This window comes from Doryrhamphus excisus, chromosome 9 (assembly GCF_030265055.1).
Source record: "Doryrhamphus excisus isolate RoL2022-K1 chromosome 9, RoL_Dexc_1.0, whole genome shotgun sequence".
Lineage (NCBI taxonomy): Eukaryota > Metazoa > Chordata > Actinopteri > Syngnathiformes > Syngnathidae > Doryrhamphus > Doryrhamphus excisus.
Genome location: NC_080474.1, coordinates 12,282,373 through 12,302,192, shown reverse-complemented (window position 1 = coordinate 12,302,192; position 19,820 = coordinate 12,282,373). Strand labels below are relative to the sequence as shown.

General features: G+C 42.7%; 2 protein-coding genes across 3 annotated transcripts in view; both read left to right on the top strand.

Annotated features, from left to right (window-relative positions):
• Nucleotides 1–464: 464 nt before the first annotated feature.
• On the top strand, nucleotides 465–3,208 carry neurod1 (neuronal differentiation 1). Its single transcript, XM_058082202.1, has 4 exons — nucleotides 465–583; nucleotides 1,648–1,906; nucleotides 2,004–2,233; nucleotides 2,308–3,208. Exons 2-4 carry the CDS (start codon nucleotides 1,662–1,664, stop codon nucleotides 2,865–2,867), a joined length of 1,035 nt encoding a protein of 344 aa, XP_057938185.1. The 5' UTR covers nucleotides 465–583; nucleotides 1,648–1,661; the 3' UTR covers nucleotides 2,868–3,208.
• A 2,436-nt stretch (nucleotides 3,209–5,644) lies between these two features.
• Nucleotides 5,645–19,820, top strand: part of cerkl (ceramide kinase-like) — a 20,468-nt gene continuing 6,292 nt past the window's right edge. The window contains exons 1-12 of one of the 2 annotated variants that reach the window (XM_058081383.1): nucleotides 5,645–5,876; nucleotides 6,182–6,291; nucleotides 10,923–11,153; nucleotides 16,746–16,877; nucleotides 17,285–17,348; nucleotides 17,986–18,116; nucleotides 18,197–18,271; nucleotides 18,801–18,978; nucleotides 19,055–19,114; nucleotides 19,204–19,241; nucleotides 19,343–19,451; nucleotides 19,668–19,764. In XM_058081383.1, the coding sequence (XP_057937366.1) occupies nucleotides 5,743–5,876; nucleotides 6,182–6,291; nucleotides 10,923–11,153; nucleotides 16,746–16,877; nucleotides 17,285–17,348; nucleotides 17,986–18,116; nucleotides 18,197–18,271; nucleotides 18,801–18,978; nucleotides 19,055–19,114; nucleotides 19,204–19,241; nucleotides 19,343–19,451; nucleotides 19,668–19,764 (1,359 nt within the window). In that variant the 5' untranslated portion in view covers nucleotides 5,645–5,742. The remainder of the gene's footprint in view (nucleotides 5,877–6,181; nucleotides 6,292–10,922; nucleotides 11,154–16,745; nucleotides 16,878–17,284; nucleotides 17,349–17,985; nucleotides 18,117–18,196; nucleotides 18,272–18,800; nucleotides 18,979–19,054; nucleotides 19,115–19,203; nucleotides 19,242–19,342; nucleotides 19,452–19,667; nucleotides 19,765–19,820) is intronic. The other variant, XM_058081384.1, reaches the window with a different exon arrangement.

Below are 19,820 nucleotides of genomic sequence, written 5' to 3'. Positions count from 1 at the left end.
GTTTTTCACTATGTAATGTTTTTGAGCACAAAGCTAACACATACTGTCGCTTTCAGTGCATGCTAGCGGTTTTCACGAGAACAAGGCTGCCCCTTGTGGACGAAGACCGTACTGCACATGGGGATGGCCATTCATTTGGTTGTGTCAGGCAGTTTAATCTTAAAACCTAAACATGAATAAGACACGTCATAAACATGAATTGGTTAAATATTACTTAAACATGTTTTAGATATACAGGACTGCCTCCCCCAGACTTGAATGACGCGCATGCGTAGTGAGAGAGGCTCCAGATGGCCCAAAAAGACTTTTTGGCTGATACCGATGGAAGGTTGGTCACGTGACCCCCGGGGCCGTTTGGATGACGTCGGCACCATATGGCGCGTACGGGGAGGGCGCGGTCTGGATATGCTAATGAGCACGTACGCACACGCGCTCACACACACAAACACGCACACACAGTGACACACACGGTGAGTATAAAGCTGCTTGCATCCACGCACACGCGTCAGACTGCTCCGACCAGGTCACGCACAGTCACGCGCGGGATGCAATCAATCTGAAGGGCGGAAAATCAACTCAACAGGTGAGTTTTTATCTGTGATCAATAAGATGATCAATATGATAATGTAATACTTATCATCACCTGTAGTGCTGTGATAATTAGCATTTATTAGCATTATGTCAGTTAATGACAAAAAAAACACCATCAACAAAACAAAGCAAAATCCCTTTATATTTGCCATCATTACCGTATATTACACTACAATATTTCTATTATACCTTTGGAAACTTCTAGTACAGCAATTTTTAAATTTCTGTTTAATTCCATCAATAATCAATTGAATTATGATTGGGTTTTTGTTATAATTATTCTAAAGCACTTATTTTAACACTTATTTATTTTTTATTATGAAATTGATATTCTAATTAATTGAAATGTACTTATTAATTAATAAAAGAATGATTTAAAAAAACTCAATTGAACTACAGATGATTATTTTTGCTTAAATCCATCAATAACATAATTTGTATAAGTATTTCATATAGTAATGGATATAAAATAACATACATATGTCTGAATAGAAATAGAATTAATTCAGGGTGCATATCTTAGAAGTACATAGTACTACATACAAATGCTGCATATACAAATTCTAATAAGTAATTAATTGTTTCAATTACAGTTTTATTTTTTCTGCATGAAATTAATATTGTGTCATGATAATTACACTCTAATTTTTAACATTATTCTGAAATTATTGTGGGACACATTTTTGTTTTTCCATTGGAGGAAATGTATTTGTCCATTTCAGAAGTAGAAACATTTTGAAATTCTAAGTAAATTTTTGATATGTATTATATGTATTCTAATATGTAGTATATATATTTATTAAATTCTCAGCATTTTCTTTGTGTTTAATAATAATAAATAGAATATATCATATATTGTATTAAAAATGTTATTTTCATGAACTTAGTTAGATTTTGGTCCCTTTTAATACTTATTTTTGCTATTTTATGTTCTGCTATCATTAATTGTATTAATGATAATGATTAACAATGATTTTTAATTTCTACATGTTTACACTTCAATCAAGGTTTTTTAAAGAAGCAGTAAGGAAATTATTATACATGACGTGTCTCCAGACAGAATCAGCATCATGACAAGGTCAGTGCGGGACGAGCAGACTTTAGGCGAGTCTGAAGACCAGCAGGAGCAGCATAGCCCTGCCGGAGGAGGAGGAGCGGAGGACGAGGAGGAAGAGGAGGACCATCATCTGATGGAAGACGATGTGGAAGAAGAAGAAGATGAGGAGGAAGATGAGGAAGAGGAGGAGGACGGGGAGAACAAACCTAAGAGACGAGGACCAAAGAAAAAGAAAATGACGAAAGCTCGTCTTCAGAGGTACCACTCTTCTTATACTGCTTCTTATAGTGTGTTGGTTGCATCCTACAACAAACGTGCACTTGGCTAACAAACTTCTGCCATGTTTGTCCTTCAGGTTTAAAATCCGCCGTATGAAGGCCAACGCCCGTGAGAGGAACCGCATGCATGGCCTCAACGATGCCCTGGAGAGTCTCCGTAAGGTGGTCCCTTGCTACTCCAAAACGCAAAAACTGTCCAAGATCGAGACGCTGCGCCTGGCCAAGAACTATATTTGGGCACTCAGTGAGATCTTGAGATCCGGCAAAGCCCCCGACCTCATGACTTTTGTCCAGGCACTCTGTAAAGGTCAGCTGAGGCCCCCTGACCCCTTGTTGTTGTTGTTGTTGATGATAAATAACAATGGCGTTGTGTGTTGCCAGGTCTTTCTCAGCCGACCACCAACCTGGTGGCGGGCTGCCTGCAGCTGAATCCTCGCACCTTCCTGCCCGAGCAGACGCCCGACCTGCCTGGCCATCTGCCCCCACCAGGGGGCCCCGCCTACGCTGGACACTTCTCCTACCAGAGCCCTGGGCTAACGCCTGGCCTGCCCAGCCCCCCCTACGGCACCATGGACCCATCCCACATCTTCCACCAGGTGAAAGGTCAGCCCTATGGCCCAATGGAGTCGTTCTTCGATGGTGTCCTGGTGTCGGACAGCCCAGTCTTCGACCCACCACTCAGCCCGCCCCTCAGCATTAACGGGAACTTCTCGTCTTCCTTTAAACATGAGGCTGTGTCAGCGTCGGACTACGACAAGAGCTTCTCGTTTGGTGTGCACTATAGTGGAGGAGGCGGAGCCCATGGCACCCTCTATGGGGGTGGGGGATCCAACCCGCGGTGTGGGGAACTGCAAGTGGATGGCCTGATGGGCTTTGAGGGACACTCGCACCACGAGCGGCTGATGAACGCCCAGCTCAACGCCATCTTTCACGAGTCTTGAGGAAGAGAAGGATGCTGAAGGACAGGCAGCCATCTTGTTTCTTCTTCTGTCCAATTTCTGGCACTCGTGATGATGTCACCTTGTGTGTAGCACTTCTGAATGTCCTCATGTTCTCCATCCGCCAATCAACAAGCAATAACGTGCAGCAAACTATGCAATTCGTCCCCAGGTGATTCTAAACGTGGAAAATCAATTTTTGAGCGTCCATCTTTTCTCCACTTTTTCTAATGTCCTCTCATGTCCTAGCTTGTCTTCACTTTTCATGTGAATACTTTCAAGATGTTTATAAATGACTTTTATTAAAGGGAACTTTGTGTGACGGGCCTCGGTGCCCATGCCAATATGGCTTTATTGTGTCCTTTTTTCATAAAAACACCAAAACAAATCCGTCATTCCTCCCTTTTTCTATGGGAAACTACCGTATTTTGTGGGTCTTTGATTTAAAAGACCGTAAAATGTCCCACATTCATTCATTCATTCATTCAGTCATTCAGTCATTCATTCATTTTCTAGCGCTTTTCTATCGCGGAGGTGCTGGAGCCTATCCCAGCTGTCTTTGAGCGTGAGGCGAGGTACACCCTGGACTGGTCGCCAGCGAATCACAGGGCACATATAGACAAGCGTGCACGGTGGCAGTGTGACACGCTGGGAAAGTCACTCAGCACAAGGTAGCTGACACCCCTCAGACCGGGTGACTGATGTCAACATAAGCGGTTGTTGACAGAGCCAAAATACAAACCTAAACTAACTATTGCCTGCACATTTACTTGTGACTAGAGCTAGAGACAACAAGACACAATAAGGATCATGGTGCTAATAAAGGATTTTTCAACCTTTGGCAGTTTGTTGACGTTCATTCATTCATTCATTTTCTACAGCTTTTTCCTCACGAGGGTCACGGGGGTGCTGGAGCCTATCCCAGCTGTCTTCGGGCGAGACTGGTCGCCAGCCAATCACATATAGGCACATATAGACAAACAACCATTCACACTCACATTCATACCTATGGACAATTTGGAGTGGCCAATTAACCTAGCATGTTTTTGGAATGTGGGAGGAAACCGGAGTACCTGGAGAAAACCCACGCATGCACGGGGAGAACATGCAAACTCCACACAGAGATGGCCGAGGGTGGATGTCCCATATTGTCAAAGTCAAATGTTGACAGGTGTCCCAAAAGTGTTGACACATTGGCATTTTCGCCATCCTGTATAGTATCATACAATTGTTTCAAAATCTATATTTTAAAATATAATCAATCTAATACAATATAATATTAATACATATGTTATAGTTTACTGCATAGGCTCCAGCATGAGGATAAGCGGCGTAGAAAAATGATTGGATGGATTTCATTCATTTGATTCATTTTATGTTTTTTATTATTATACAGTATATTGTACAGTATTTATTGTTATTATTAATTATTACAATTTGTATGCTACTTGTCCTCACTATGCTGGAGCCTATCTCAGCTGTGTTCAGGCAAGAAGCAGGGTACACTCTGGACTAGTCACCAGCCAATCACAGGGCACACATAGACAAACAACCATTCACACTCACATTCACTGTGGACTATTTGGAGTCTCCAGGTAACATTCATTCATTCATTCATTTTCTACTGCTTTTCCTCACAAGGGTTGCGGGGGGTGCTGGAGTCTATCCCAGCTGTCTTGGGGCGAGAGGCGGGGTACACCCTGGACTGGTCACCAGCCAATCACAGGGCACATATAGACAAACAACCATTCACACTCGCATTCACTATGGACTATTTGGAGTCTCCAGTTAACATAACATGTATATTAGTTGATGCTTATCCCAGCTGACCTCGGGCAGGGTACACTCTGGACTGAATTTAGTATCTCCAATAAGCCGAATATGCATATTTTTGAAATGTGGGAGGAAGCCTGAGAAAAACATACAAACTGTAGACAGAGACATACAATTTCAAAAAACATTGAAATGTCTTAAATTTAACATTTAATATAGACAATACAAATATATAATATACTGAAATTAAATTTTGGATTATGTTTTTATTTGCTACATTTTAATTTTTTACTATTTCATTGTTAAGCTGCACGCAGTTTTTATTTGTTTTATTTAATATTTTCTTAATTATTTACTTATATTATTTATGAATTAAATTTTACTTATTTTTTAACGTAATTTAGGTAAGTAGTGTTAAAATAAAGAAGTGAAGTATGGAGTAATTAAGTAATGAATACGTGACACGTTTCAGCTGTGTGTTTTTTTTTTATTTTTTACCAAGGTTGTGTATGTATTTTGTGTGTGAGGAGCACAGATGTTAATTCCGCAGGCAAGATTTTATAATTTATGAAAATGTTCTCGTTTATGCATGGGATACCGCCCATACACACACACATTGCTGTTGTATGTGTGTGTGTGTGTGTTGCCACCACCACCACTACCAATAATGTGTCCGTATTACAGCATTTAGCCACTCTGTAACATGACATGAAGTAAGGTGGCGGCGTGAAAATGCTGGGGCTTCATTTTGAGGCAGTGATGAATGGTAAGTGACGCTATGAACATCTCTATAAAAACACAGTCATGTTTGTACCTCATTAGCCCTTTTAAAAGTGTCCATAAACAACAAACGACTTAATAAAATTTCAATTTAAAGTCAATCAAAAGTTAATTTAAAGTCCAGCAGAGACTGGCTGCCACATGCGCGCTCCCGGCTTTGGGCAAGTTACGTGCATGGTGATAAGCCATCGCTTGCGTCGTTTCCAAGACGACGACTGCAACCCGGAAGTGCCACGCCCCCCTTGATCAGCTTAGCGCGTGCTGATCTGGACTCGAGCAACACGACGCGTTTGTTGGTTTGTTGTTAGCTTTTCTTTTTGCTAATATGTCAACGTTTGAGGATGATCCACGGGAGGAGAGAAAGAAAAAGAAGAAGAAGAAAAAGTCGGAGGAAAAGCTAAGCGTGACCGCGAAGGAGGAGGAGGAAAATGAGGAGCAAAAACCGGAAGTGAATAGCAGGTGAGCGGTGTGATGATGTCACCCAAAAACATACCCGCCAAAATCATGTTGCTACAATGCTAACTAGCTGATGGGTGTCTACATAATTAGCATCCATTTGAAGTGCTAGATGGTCTGACTCCATACATGAAACACATTTTTCAACGTGCTATTCTTTAAATGCTAAACTAAATACTACTAAACTGAAATACTACTAGTAAATAAATACATACGTACAGTTTTAACAGTTTTCTTCACCGTCTTTGTGTGAAATGGCTTATTCAAATTATTTTATCTCTCATATTAACTTGTGTATTGCTTGTCAGCGAGTGTGTGTTGCTGCGCGGGATCTTCAAAGTGGGCAAGAAAAGCCACGATGTTCTTCTTACCAGCACCACGCTGACCTGGACCCCCATCATGCCTGAGAGTCCCACAGGTCAGTTGTCATTGTAGTGGACCACACAGACATCTGGACAGAATGTGCCGGCAGCTGGTGCTGTAACTGAGACCACTGAGCACACACACACAGGTTGTGTCTTCATGATTGTGGTTTAAAACTCAACCAAACATATACTGTAGTTCCAGCATGAAATTGACTGGAGTTGAAGTTTGGCCTAAATGTCAAAAATCGGCCTCAAGGAGTCGAAATGTAATCATATGTGGCATTATCTGATCACTAGGACTGATTTCAGCCAGCATGAAATGATTCACTTTAAGAGTAGCCCCTTGTCCACTGCAGGGACAAATATGTTCACAACTATAAATGCAGACATGTCAACATGTATGCATTTTATGTAAATTTTGACCCTTAAATACGCTGGTATGCTTCACTGCTATTGCTACCAAGTACGCATTTTGTTGCCAGTTTCAGTTTCTTAGTTCAGCAATTCAGCATTGCTTACACCAGCCATGTGACATATAACAAAGCCTTAAAAAAATCCTCAAGCTGTGGTGACACTAATTGTTTAGGCTGTGATTAGTCGTCATTATTTTCTGTGTGTATATGACTCATTCAGACGGTGAACAGCCCACCCCCACAAAAAATCTCCTCCAATTTCGGATCGGTTGGCTGTTGTCACGCATTGATTTTCAAAGAAGCACATTTACTCCACTCTGGTGTTAAAAAAATCACTGATTTTGCACATTTCTTCATAAATATAAGATAAGGCTGCCATGAGGGTCTTTTTCCGACTTACGTAGCACACAAGCTCTGCCTACCATGCTGAGTTGGATCATGGTGCCTGCTAAATTTTGTCAGCATTTCGCCCAAAATATAATCTCGTAGAAACATTTATTATTCACAATGACTCTCTAAAGTGTTTGGAATCAATATATAGCATTATTATTATTGTTATTATTGCTAATTGGACAATGTAATACAGAGCAATGTCTCCCCTCATCATTCTGAAGGGGGCAAAGGTCGTGCACGAGCTGGAAAGTGCTTGTCACTACTGTCCTTCCATAGATGGGAAAAGCCAGGCTTTTTTAATTGACAGTAGTAGCACCAGCTGGATCAGACTTACAATTAAGTAAAGAACATTCCATGGAGAAGGATAGGGTACATGTAACCCTGAACTTTGAGGTGAAACGAAAACGCAAGCCACACAGAATAAAGTTCCTTGGATGTCGGTGGAAAAGGGGGTTTTGCTTTTTCTTTGGCTGGCACTTTGGCTCGGTAGTGGTAGTATGAGGTAAGAGTAAGTGGCGTCATGCAGAGCCGTGTAGGTACCGTGCAGTGGAAAATAGCCATTAGTTGTTTTGTTTTGGTGTCATGGCATAAATATTGTTTTCACACAAATGAAGGTATCAATATGTGTGTGTGTGTGTGTGTGAGAGAGAGAGAGCGAGAGAGATAGAGAAAGAGACGGAGACAATCTGTTTAGTTGTATTCAATCCAAAGCTAATGTCATTAAGTGTGTGTGTGTGTGTGTGTGTATGTGTGTTGGCAGTAGTAGTGAGCAGTTGGTTGTGTCCGTGGGGGGTTATTACATTCTCTCAGTGTGAGCAGATTAACACACACACACACAGTCAGCATGCTGTGTGTGTGTGCGTATGTCATCTGTTGTTTATGAAGACTTCTTCCTGTCTTTCTGCTCCAGGACATGTTGTTTACCTGCTGGAAGCTTCTATAATGTCATCGTGCAACATGACACAAACACGTTATTCACTGATTGCCCCTGAAGTACACACATGCATCAATGATTTCCTAGATTGATACTCACACTCACTGGACACTTCATTAGGTATACAACCTGATGACAGGTGATATTACAAAGATAACGTTCACTGATATTTTTTGTGTGTGTGTCAGTGAGGGCATGATGGTGAGCATCATGATGATCATCTCCATCTGGAAACAGCAACATGCTACAGGCGTGTGTGTGTGTATGTGTGTGTGCGCGCTGTCAGTTGAGATCATGTTGATGTAGTGGGGGAGGTTGGATAAGCTGTGTGTCTCACTGTGACCACTTTCCTTCCGGCTCACTTTATATTTGATAAGGATATTTAATGTATTTATAAAGGATATTTGATGTCATAAACACCATAAGCCTCCAGCATGCATGAGAGAGGATGACCATGGACATGCTTCATTTGCTTCATAGAATAGTGGGGTATCCCAAAAAGCAGGTTTAGTGAGTATGTAAACCTTGAGATGAAAGAAACTGTGCTTTTCCATTTCAGAAGGAGAGTTATATCAAATTGGACAACATTTTTTTTTAAATACTGCATGTCTATATTTCAGGGAAACATCCTGTAAATCAATAATAACCGACCATATCTTACGTAATGCTACCCTCACAGGAATGGATAAATGGTCTGATGCATGTAGATCAATCACATTTTAAGATTCAATTGATTGACAGGTGTAATGGATCTATTCTGATCAATAGATGAATGTCTAAAGCAGCTCATGTGTTATGTAATATGAGCAGCATAGTCAGCACACTCAACGGACATGTCACCCGTTGAACATGTTTCGGATGATACAATCATTCCTCACTACACCGCGCTTTGAACATCATTCCCTCACCCTATTGCAGTTTTCTGAAAATAAATTAATGGAGAAGCACTCTGAGAGCGCACACCTCTATCAAGTGCCATAGTCGCCTCCCCCCATATTGTGCTTCAAACCAAAATAATTGGTATTGGTATAGATATTTTGTAGAACCTGTTGGAAACTATTTTCCCACGCGTTTTATGACCATTTGTTGTGGATTTACATGCACAAATGCTGAAAATGGTCCGATTTCACAATGTTAAAGAATTATTTAAACCAGGGGTCTCAAACTCAATTTACTTGGGGGCCACTGGAGCTCGGGTCTGGGTGAGACTGGGCCGCATCAGGTTTTCCAAAAAAAACCCCCAAAAAACGCATTTATTAAAAACAAAAAAATTTAAAAATCTTCACTTTGGTTCCAATTTTCTACAAGAAAAGCTCTGATAAAACATTCCACTGTTCTCAAATATCTTACTTTTTATTTTTCTACACAAAATAAGATGAAAAATAAATAAACAAATCAAGAATAAAGAAAATCAATAAAGAAAATCAATCAATCATTCATTCATTCATTTTCTACCGCTTTTCCTCACGAGGGTCGCGGGGGGTGCTGGAGCCTATCCCAGCTGTCTTTTGGGCGTAAGGCGGGGTACACCCTGGACTGGTCGCCAGCCAATCACAGGGCACATATAGACAAACAACCATTCACACTCACATTCATACCTATGGACAATTTGGAGTCGCCAATTAACCTAGCATGTTTTTGGAATGTGGGAGGAAACCGGAGTACCCGGAGAAAACCCACGCATGCACGGGGAGAACATGCAAACTCCACACAGAGATGCCCGAGGGTGGGATTGAACCCTGGTCTCCTAGCTGTGAGGTCTGCGCGCTAACCCCTAGACCACCGTGCCGCCCCATCAATCAATCAGTAATAAATAAATATAATAATAATAATAAAATGGCAAATAATAAAAACTTAAGAAACGACATATAGTTGGCGGGTAGACAAATTATTTTTTTCAGATTAAAATTAACAAAGCATTATTAGAGCCCTGTAGACATGACAAAACACGACTATAGTCACATTTATACTCTTTTTATTTACAACATATTGCGCAACTGCAGGATCTTGAGACACATGCTAACTCGGAAACTAGAGAGCTAGCGACCTAAACGGTAGCCTTCAAGTTATTTCCTTTAAACTTAAATAGCCAAAAACTTACCACTTCCACACAGATAGGGAGGATAACTATTAACAGTTATTTAACCTTTAACATGAACATTAATCAAACGTAATAATTTTTTCTGGGTACATGATACCATACAGCATCCATATCAAACTTGCGCGGGCCGCACTAACATTAAACTTTCATATCAAGGCGGGGGCCTCAAACTAGTGTCCTGTGGGCCACATTTGGCCCGCGGGCCGCGTATTTGAGACCCCTGCTTTAAACAATTCCTGAGAAAGTTATTTTGAACACAAACAAACAGATAAACGCTTGGCGTAGGTAATAAATGACATCTGTTGCATGGTTAACTATGGACTATTGTTAGGCAAAAACTTTTGATAGACAAGTTAAATGTAGTATTCTGGTCACTGGGACTCAGTAACGTTCCATTAATCAGACATGACATGACATCAGTTACCTTCACATGCACCTTACAGTTGAGCATTGTGTTGGAGTGTAAAGGTCATTGAAGGGGTTTATTTCATATCTGCAGAGCTCTAATGTTAAAATCATATTTAGAAAGTCATGAACAGGTTTAACTGCAAAAATATTCAATTTGTTAATGTTGAAGCTGTCCCGCAGTTTGTAGTTTGTATGCTCCTGTTTTCAGCACATGTAAAATTGGAGTAAAAACAAAAGTGTTGCATTTATATTTTGGTTTAGTGTGCGTGTACACTCACACATACACATGCCCACACGCACACATAGCAGTCTACTGTATACGTATATTGTCATTGATACAAATTGGCAATGTCATTGTTAGCCTTTGACTAAGATAACAGTGATGCATGTCATGTGATGTACAAAGTGACAAATCACGTTATCTTCTGTGGGCAGGTGAGGTGTGCTCGCTGCGTCCAGCTGTGCTGATGCTGCGTGAGGTCTTTGCAGTGAAAGTGAAGAGGCGGCGAGCAGCGGGTCAGCCTTCCGGTGGACCCGTGCTGGGCGTTACCTTGTTTTACTGCAAGCGAAGGGGGAGGAGGCTGGTAGAGGATATGCTGCACCTCCACAACGCCTCCTCCGAACACACACATGCTTGGTACAACACCTTGCGGGAACTGCTGACAGGTAATACGCACTAAGGTCCAAACGTTCCTGCTCGCTTGATGTTGACATTCTCCCCTGATTTTGAATTAATTTAAAATTTACAAGTGACTGTTGTAATGATTACATTATATTCACCTCCAGAACTTTTCAATTGCCATTCTGCACTTGTGACACAATCAAAGTTTAAGCCGTTAATATGATAAAAATATTTAAAGTATAAAATGTTCTACACACACACAAATGCCAGGCTTGATCACCCACAACAAAACAAAACTCAACTCTGAACCCTTTATGTCACAACCTGTTTGCCAGGCACTGACATATGTAGAAACACACACAAGGGCGGATCTTATGTATGTCTTTATTTACTCTTATTCTGTCTGCTATATTGGGTAATGTGAGTGTAAAGGTGACTATAGGGGTGTTATGCCATGTCTAGAGAGCTCTAATAATGTTACAAAGGGTGTAAACAGGTTCTCTATGCTCAAACTAAGAAAATATTTGATTTACAAATAAGGAATCCTACTTCACAGGAATTCACTCTTATCGTGGACGGGTCTCGAACCAATTAAGTACCATTCATTTTCTACCGCTTATCCTCACGAGGGTCACGGGGGGTGCTGGAGCCTATCCCAGCTGTCTTCGGGCGAGAGGCGGGGTACACCCTGGACTGGTCGCCAGCCAATCACAGGGCCAATTAAGTACCATAAACAAGGAATTACTGTATAGCCTATTTCTTGCCTAATACAGGTAGTCCTCACTTCATGAATAAGTTCGTTTTTACAGGTAATCAAAGTACTTGATATCATAATTATATTCCATATGGAAATAAAGATAATTACACATAATTCCACAATGTGTACACAACCTCAGTACCGGTAATATGTCAAAATAGCTACATAGTGTTTATTGGGACACACGCTCATGATACGTCCACTTGGCATTTGCTATCAAACACCAATCCACCCAAAGTCAACACAACATATTCAAAAGGTTTCGAACCTGGTTTTGATTCCCCGCTTGGGCATCTCAGTGTGGAGTTGGCATGTTCTCCCCGTGCATATCTGGGTTTCATCTCACATCCCCAAAACATCCATGCTAGGTTAATTGACGACTCCAAATTGTCCATAGGTATGAATGTGAGGATGGATGGTTGTTTGTTTACACGTGCCCTGTGATTGGTTGGCAACCCACCCCTCGCCCAAAATCAGCTGGGATAGGCTCCAGCATACCCGTATATCCTAGTGATTATAAGTGGTATAGAAAATGAATGAATTTACATAAGTCGATGTAGTTATTTACAAATTTATTTTATTTTTAAGTGTATTTTTTTAATCATTGCGCCTGAAAGTTTCCCAGTTTATGCCCACCCAAGGACCTGTACCAAGCCTTAGGAAACGTTCAGGTTGAGGACCCCTGCTGTACAGCATTTTAAGGGCAAAAGATAGCCTTTGTTGAAATAATACCTTATTTGTGTGGCCTTAATGCGACCAAATAATAGTAATGTTAATTTTTTTAGGCCAAATAACAATCAAGAACTTGAGCGACTCTATCCAGGGTACTAGCTTGCTTTGCGTTTGAGTGAGATGGCCAAATTAAGATCATATCAGACTTTGAATGAGGTAAAACAGACAAGCTAATCTGCTAATCCCTGCTAATCAACACGCACACACATACGAAGTAACATATCGTCAGCATGTTGAATCACGTCTGAGAGTGAGATTAGCTGAGATAGTGTCTCGGTGAACATGTGTGTCAGCATAGACGCTTTAGCTATGACTTTATCTAGCTATGACTTGTTAGCAGCTAGCATGTCACCTACAGGAGGGTACTAAAAAGTCGTATGTTAGCTTTTTTGGTGCCTATAACAATGGAACAACATGCAACAAATGAAGACGTGAAGTGCAGTAGCCAGCTGTGATGCTGGTGTTGGCGGATCTAGACATTTACATCCTTATTTAAGGTGTCACAGTTTTGTTTCCTCTGTGCGACTCCAGCTACATGTTTGCGGCACCATGCTACATGTTAGCGTTGTTCACCTGTCTGTCTGTCATGTGTCTGTCAATCACAGCAGATTATACATATGCACATATATAAGCATGAATGGCCCGCAGGTCGTGTGTCAGCAACATGGTCACAGTACACGTCAAACAGCGGCGTCCATTGTTAACACGTTCACCTTCAAGGCCGTCGTGTGCACATTAAGCCAATTTTCCAGCCAGAGGTCAGCGTGAAAAGCTTTTTTGTCATGTTGTTGTGTCGCGCCGCCGCCGCCACTGCACGCACACGCCTCCTAATGGCGCCGCCGTGTGCACACTGCGAGGCCGGGCAGCTGCACAACGCCGCCAGGCCGCTGAATGACGGTCAGCGTGACAAAAGGCCAACCGCTTTCCATGCAGAAGCTCCACTGAATGCACACAACACAACAGCAATGCTCCGCCCACATTATTCTCCTTGTTAGCGTGCACGGTGGCAGTGTGACACGCTGGGAAAGTCACTCAGCACAAGGTAGCTGACACCCCTCAGACCGGGTGACTGATGTCAACATAAGCGGTTGTTGACAGAGCCAAAATACAAACCTAAACTAACTATTGCCTGCACATTTACTTGTGACTTGAGCTAGAGACAACAAGATACAATAAGGATCATGGTGCTAATAAAGGATTTTTCAACCTTTGGCAGTTTGTTGACATTCATTCATTCATTCATTTTCTACAGCTTTTTCCTCACGAGGGTCACAGGGGTGCTGGAGCCTATCCCAGCTGTCTTCGGGCGAGACTGGTCGCCAGCCAATCACATATAGGCACATATAGACAAACAACCATTCACACTCACATTCATACCTATGGACAATTTGGAGTTGCCAATTAACCTAGCATGTTTTTGGAATGTCGGAGGAAACCGGAGTACCCGGAGAAAACCCACGCATGCACGGGGAGAACATGCAAACTCCACACAGAGATGGCTGAGGGTGGAATTGAACCCTGGTCTCCTAGCTGTGAGGTCTGCGCGCTAACCACTCGACCGCCGTGCCGCCAGTTTGTTGACATATTTTTATTTATTTTCTTGTATTCATATGATACTGTAGTGATGGGAGTTGTGTATGGTTCTGAGCTGTGATTCAGGGGTTGGGCTATAGGGGGCATTGTCTTTTGCCCGATAGTTTGAGCCCGACCAAGAGAAGAGAGTCAGTGAGCTACGTTGCCTACATTGAAGTGTGGATGGTATCCAGTGCTGATTTGACCACAGTCATCCTGCCCAATCATCATTCCGTTGATATGACAATATTTTATTCTCTTATGTAACAGAACTGCTTGTTGTATGTGTCTCGACTACAGTGACAATAAATCTTTGGTACATGCGTAACTCTTACATGCTAACAACTGCACAACTCATGAACAGTCTGAAAAAAAAATGCGTGTAGAAACCAGGTATACGGAAAAAAATTCTGTCCTTTCAGGGGGGGGATGACAGAAAATAATTGAGAAAATAATTGAGAAGCGCTAGGTTTATGAGTGACTCTTAATTGTCCGTAGGTATGAATGTGAGTGTGAAAGGTTGACATGGCTTTTGTCTATATGTGCCCTGCAATTGGCTGGCGACCAGTCCAGGGTGTACCCCGCCTCTCGCCCGAAGTCAGCCTGGATAAGGCTGGAATAGCATGCCCCCGCGGGCCCGAGTGAGCAGAAGCGACCTAGAAAACAGATGGATGAATGGATTCCAAAAGCCTGAAATATAGTCACTAAAACATTTGTTTCAATTAATAGCGATATAAAACTCATATGAGAGCAGCAAAAGAGCCAATGTTTGGTTTTAGCGTGTGCACATCATCTTGTGTGTGTTTCATATTAACTAGTACAAGCGTGTGTGTGTGTGCGAGTGTGTAAGCTTTATGCAAGCACATACATGGCTTTGAAGACAAAAAGTGATGTGTAGGTCCAGGCTTGGCTTGGGTGCCAATGGAGGACCAACGTAAATGTGATGTTTTTATATTTTAGATCCATTTTCTATTGTGTAATGTTTTCATTAACATTGCCTGTACAAGTAAGACGGATAAACTGGAACAGATTATTGTCTTTGAGTAAAGAGATTTGAATATTTCCTAACAGGAGGTTAGTGCAACACTCTCTTGACTCACATGCATGAAATCAAAGTTGTATGGATTGTTTACCATGGCAACACTGCATCTCCGCAGCAACCTGCCGCCTGTCAAGGCCAGTGGGTGGAAATTTAATCATTGTTGTTATCAGCGGCAGCAACCCAGCAGCGAGAATGCTGTCCTTGATCACTTGGATAAAGATGGCAGGTACCAGGATAACTCGTCTGTGCCACTCTTTAGATGACTTCTGCTAGGGTACCTACGTAAATGGCAGAGCTAGATACAGTCCGGTGTGCTGATTGGTGGACAGAGAATGGTCACTATCAGAAGAAAGATGTGGTTTGTTTATTGTGCTGAATTCATTGTCCCCTTAAGCCTGGGGTATGCTTCTGCATCGAGGCGCTCATAGGTATGCTTCACAAGCTAGCTCTTAAAACTCTGTTGGGTAACTTCACCTTCCAAATGTCGAACCTCTGTAAAGGCTGTGATTGGTTGACTTTTAGCGCATTGTTTCCTGTTAAAAGGATTTACCGCCCTTCTTTGCAATTAACTTCTCTTCCGATTTTGGATCAACATTTGCAATAAAGTAACAAAATATGTGCATTTCTGTACTTATGCTTAGTCCTTTGAGCGCATGAGTGCGTGCATACTAACCAATACCTCAAAATGCAGTGTACTATCAGTACCCACATGTTGAACTCTTGCTGCAATAACATTATATGTAACACTTTTCTTTAATTACCATTGTTCATTGTAGCGACGAAAGAGGCTAACAAGCTAAATACTGTAGTTAAGTTCAGACACATCAGAAAACACTGCCCACCTGCGTGCAGACACCAGCGCGCTGAGCACTCGACCATGACACAGAACCATCCAAGGGACAGTGTGACAACATAAACCAACCTTTACACTTGCAATTCAACTCTCAAATGCGTCCTGTCATGTGACTAACAAAACATTTTATGTTTTTAGTATGTTAAGTGAAAGCTTTTCCTAAGGTCTTTTCTGTGTATGTGCGTGGGTCTGTGTGCCACCATCCAGAGAGATGGTGGCACACATTCTCATTCTCAGCGTCATTCAACAGTGTGATGTTTTGGATTTGAGGATGTGGGCTTATGGGGGGGGTAGCCAAGGGGGGCCGTGTGTGCGGGAGGTCATTAACAGGGCGAGGTCATGGCCTTTTGGGAGCAGATTATTGCAGTGAGGTGGATAATGGAGTTGCTTTGCGCCTGTGTGTGTGTGTGTGTATTGATCGATGCCAGTCTACTGGGATCCATAATGCGGCCTCTAAATCTGCCTCATGATGAGCACACACACCTTAACCTTTACGAGCACAACCCTGGTACTCAGTATCAACATGGCTGCCACTCACACACTTTCACACACATCTACAGTGGAGAGGATTCAATGATGACATGTTTCGGATATTTGCTGACATGATGTTTACATGTGTAGTTTTAAATTGAGAGTCTGTGTGTGCGTGTGTGTGTGTGCGCGCGCGTGTGTGTGTGCAGGATTCAGCAGTCGTCCTAGGTGTGTGAAGGTGTTCATCAACCCCAGCAGTCACAAAAAAGAGGCGGTCCACATCTACAGAGAACATGTGGCACCGCTCTTCAAGATGGCCGATGTACGCACTGACATTACTGGTCAGTCTGTGTGTGTGTGTGTGTGCACGCATGTATGTGTGTGTGTGTGTGTGCGCGCGGGTCCAAAGGTCAGTGTTAATAGTAGTCTCTGGTTGCTAGGTAACCTGATACAAGGGGCGGAGCATTGCCCATCTGTTGCCATAAAGTCTTCTCCTGCATCTTCTCCTTCCCTCTCCTCCTCCATCCTTTCCTTGCCTCCTCTCGTCATCTGTACTCCCCTTGTCCTTATAGCTGTTGCTGTATCCTTCCCTCCCCTCATTCGTGTCCTTCATCCCTTCCTCTTGAGCAGATGGTGTCATCTCTGTGGTTACATTTTTCGTACACACATAAGCACAGTTGTTCACTTTCTGTCTCTCCATCTGTCCACCTGTCTGTCCCTCTACATGTCTCTCTACTTCCATGTGCAGTGACAGAGATGCGGGGTCATGCCCTCTCAGTGATGAAGGAGCTCAAGCTGGATGAATTTGATGGGTTGGTGTTCATCTTAAAGATCACTCACTATGACATTCCTTTCTTTTGGACGTCCATCAGAGACAAGTTAGCTAGTCACAGACTAGCATCAATACTAAATGAGTACAAGAAACATATTTAAGATTAAAATGTTTAGAATTAGCCCTGTGATTGGCTGGCGACCAGTCCAGGGTGTACCCCGCCTCTCGCCCGAAGACAGCTGGGTTAGGCTCCAGCACCCCTGCGACCCTCGAGAGGAAAAGCGGTAGAAAATGAATGAATGAATGAATGTTTAGAATTAAAATATGGTCAGAAAAACTATGTGTGTGTGTGTGTGTGTGTATAATCAGCTTTTGTACTCAGTCCTCAAGGGCTTATTGTGCCTAGAGAAGATTAGCTTAGCATTGCTAAGATAGCTGCTTAGCGTGTGTGTGTGTGTTGAAGTGAGGATTTAGCGTAGAGCTACATTTAGCAATTAGACTGCAACTTCAGGAAAGAACGTAGACAGGAGGGGGGAGGTGTGTGCCCATTTGTGTGTTTACCTGAACTCTTGTCTGTGTGTGTTAAAGTTATGACACACATTGCCAAACAAACACAAAATGATCCTAACAGTTTAATAAATAAATAATAAAATTATGTCTATTAATGTGTGGGTCAGGGTGGTGTGCGTCGGCGGGGACGGATCCGTGGCAGAGCTATGTCACGCTCTGGTCCTGCGAGCCCAACTGGACGCAGGGTCTCCTGACAGTCCAGTAAGCGCTGGTCTGCCTCTTGGAATCATCCCTGCAGGTATTCTAGGACCCGCTTAGAGCCACATTATTCTACTAAGATGAGGTCAATATTGTTGTTTTTTCTTTTGGTCTTCACAGGTTCTACAGACGTGGTGTCATGTTCTGTTCATGGGGTTAGAGATCCGGTCACTGCAGCCATGCACATCATTCTGGGTTGGTTCTACTACTGGTTCTGTTGGTTCTCGGAATTGTGGGATCTAGTCGAGGAACTTGGTCTTCAGAACCACAGTGAAACATTGAATTTATTAAAAGCTGACATTTAAACTGCAGCCGATCAGGTGCTTTTTTTGGCTGCCCAATCTGGTGGTGGTGGTGGGTGGCGGGGTGTCTCTCAGGGGAAGGACAGATGTCTCACAACAGGATCAATTTCACCTCAAATCACAGCTTCACTATAGTGTGGCCCCACCCCCTTCCATCTTGGCAGCCAATCAGGACAGGCTGCTGTGTTTGACTGGCGGGATGTGACTGTGAAACAGATGGCAATGTAATGACACTAATTTGTAGACAAAAGGAAACAGGAAGTTGTACATACCTGGACCAGGTGATTGTGTGCTGCTGCTGTTGCCATGGTTGCTGCATTGCTGTTCATTAGTAGATAGGGTTTTGTGGGCATTCAATTGGACAATATTTCTAATGGTAAAGTGTAGCAGCAGAGCCAGTGATGATGGTCATGTTTCCTCAGGTCACCTCCAGCAGGTGGACATGTGCAGCTTCTCCTCGCAGGGACAGTTGCTGCGCTTCGGCTTCTCCGCCATGTTTGGCTTTGGTGGGCGAAGCCTGGCGTGGGCAGAGAAGAAGAGGTGGATGCCGTCGTCAAGGCGACGCGAGTACGCTCTCGTCAAGACCCTGGCCAGGCTCAGGTAACATACACACGTATATAACAGTAACATACAAGATGTCCATGTTTGTCTTAGTGTGATGTGTATGTCTCTGCAGAGCAGACCACTGTCAGCTGTCTTTTCAAGCAAGCAATACAAACACCCTCACTGAACAACTGTGAGACACACACAAACACAATCAAACAGTTCTTTCTTGTTTATTGTGCTACTCATCGTCTTAAAAATAAATTCATATCTCTATGTCAGAAACCAAGAACAGGAACAGCACCAGAATGGGGACTTAGGTGAGTTGAGTGTGTGTTATTTGTGTGTCAGTCAAATAGATTTTTAGGTTTTGACTTTGTGTGTGTGTGTGTGTGTGTGTGTGTGTGATTGGTTGGTTCAGAGGGGGCGGAGTCCTGGACCACCAATCAGGGCTTGTACCTCAGCATCAGCATCATGGCTATCCCTTGTCTCAGTCCTCACGCCCCCCGAGGACTGGCCCCGAACACAAGGTATGAGGGGGAGGTGCAATGCTACTAGTACAAGATATGCATTTCAAGTTAAAGATACATTTACCAGCACAAGGTATACAGTTTGTATACTTGGTGTACAGTTACAATTAAAGGTACAGTACATTTACAAGTACACGGTATCTAGTTGGCATATTGTTTACAGGTAGTATACTGGTACAGCGTTACACTTGTTCTTCTACTTCCTGTTTACTCCAGACTGGCCAATGGAAGCGCAGAATTGATTGCAGTGGGAGACACATCCAGGTCAGAGTTCATTAAGCACCTGAAGCGGTACAGCACCTCTAGTGGACAGGTGAGAATGCCCTTCAGGACACAGTGTTACTGTGATGTTTGGTCATGCTGGACTCT

What these genes read in the sequence shown, in the direction of transcription:
- neurod1 (XM_058082202.1), top strand. Translation starts at nt 1,662, where the DNA reads ATGACAAGGTCAGTGCGGGACGAGCAGACTTTAGGCGAGTCTGAAGAC. An exon ending in ACGAAAGCTCGTCTTCAGAG is followed by an intron (nt 1,907 to 2,003) that starts GTACCACTCTTC and finishes TTTGTCCTTCAG; the next exon opens with GTTTAAAATCCGCCGTATGA. An exon ending in TGTCCAGGCACTCTGTAAAG is followed by an intron (nt 2,234 to 2,307) that starts GTCAGCTGAGGC and finishes GTGTGTTGCCAG; the next exon opens with GTCTTTCTCAGCCGACCACC.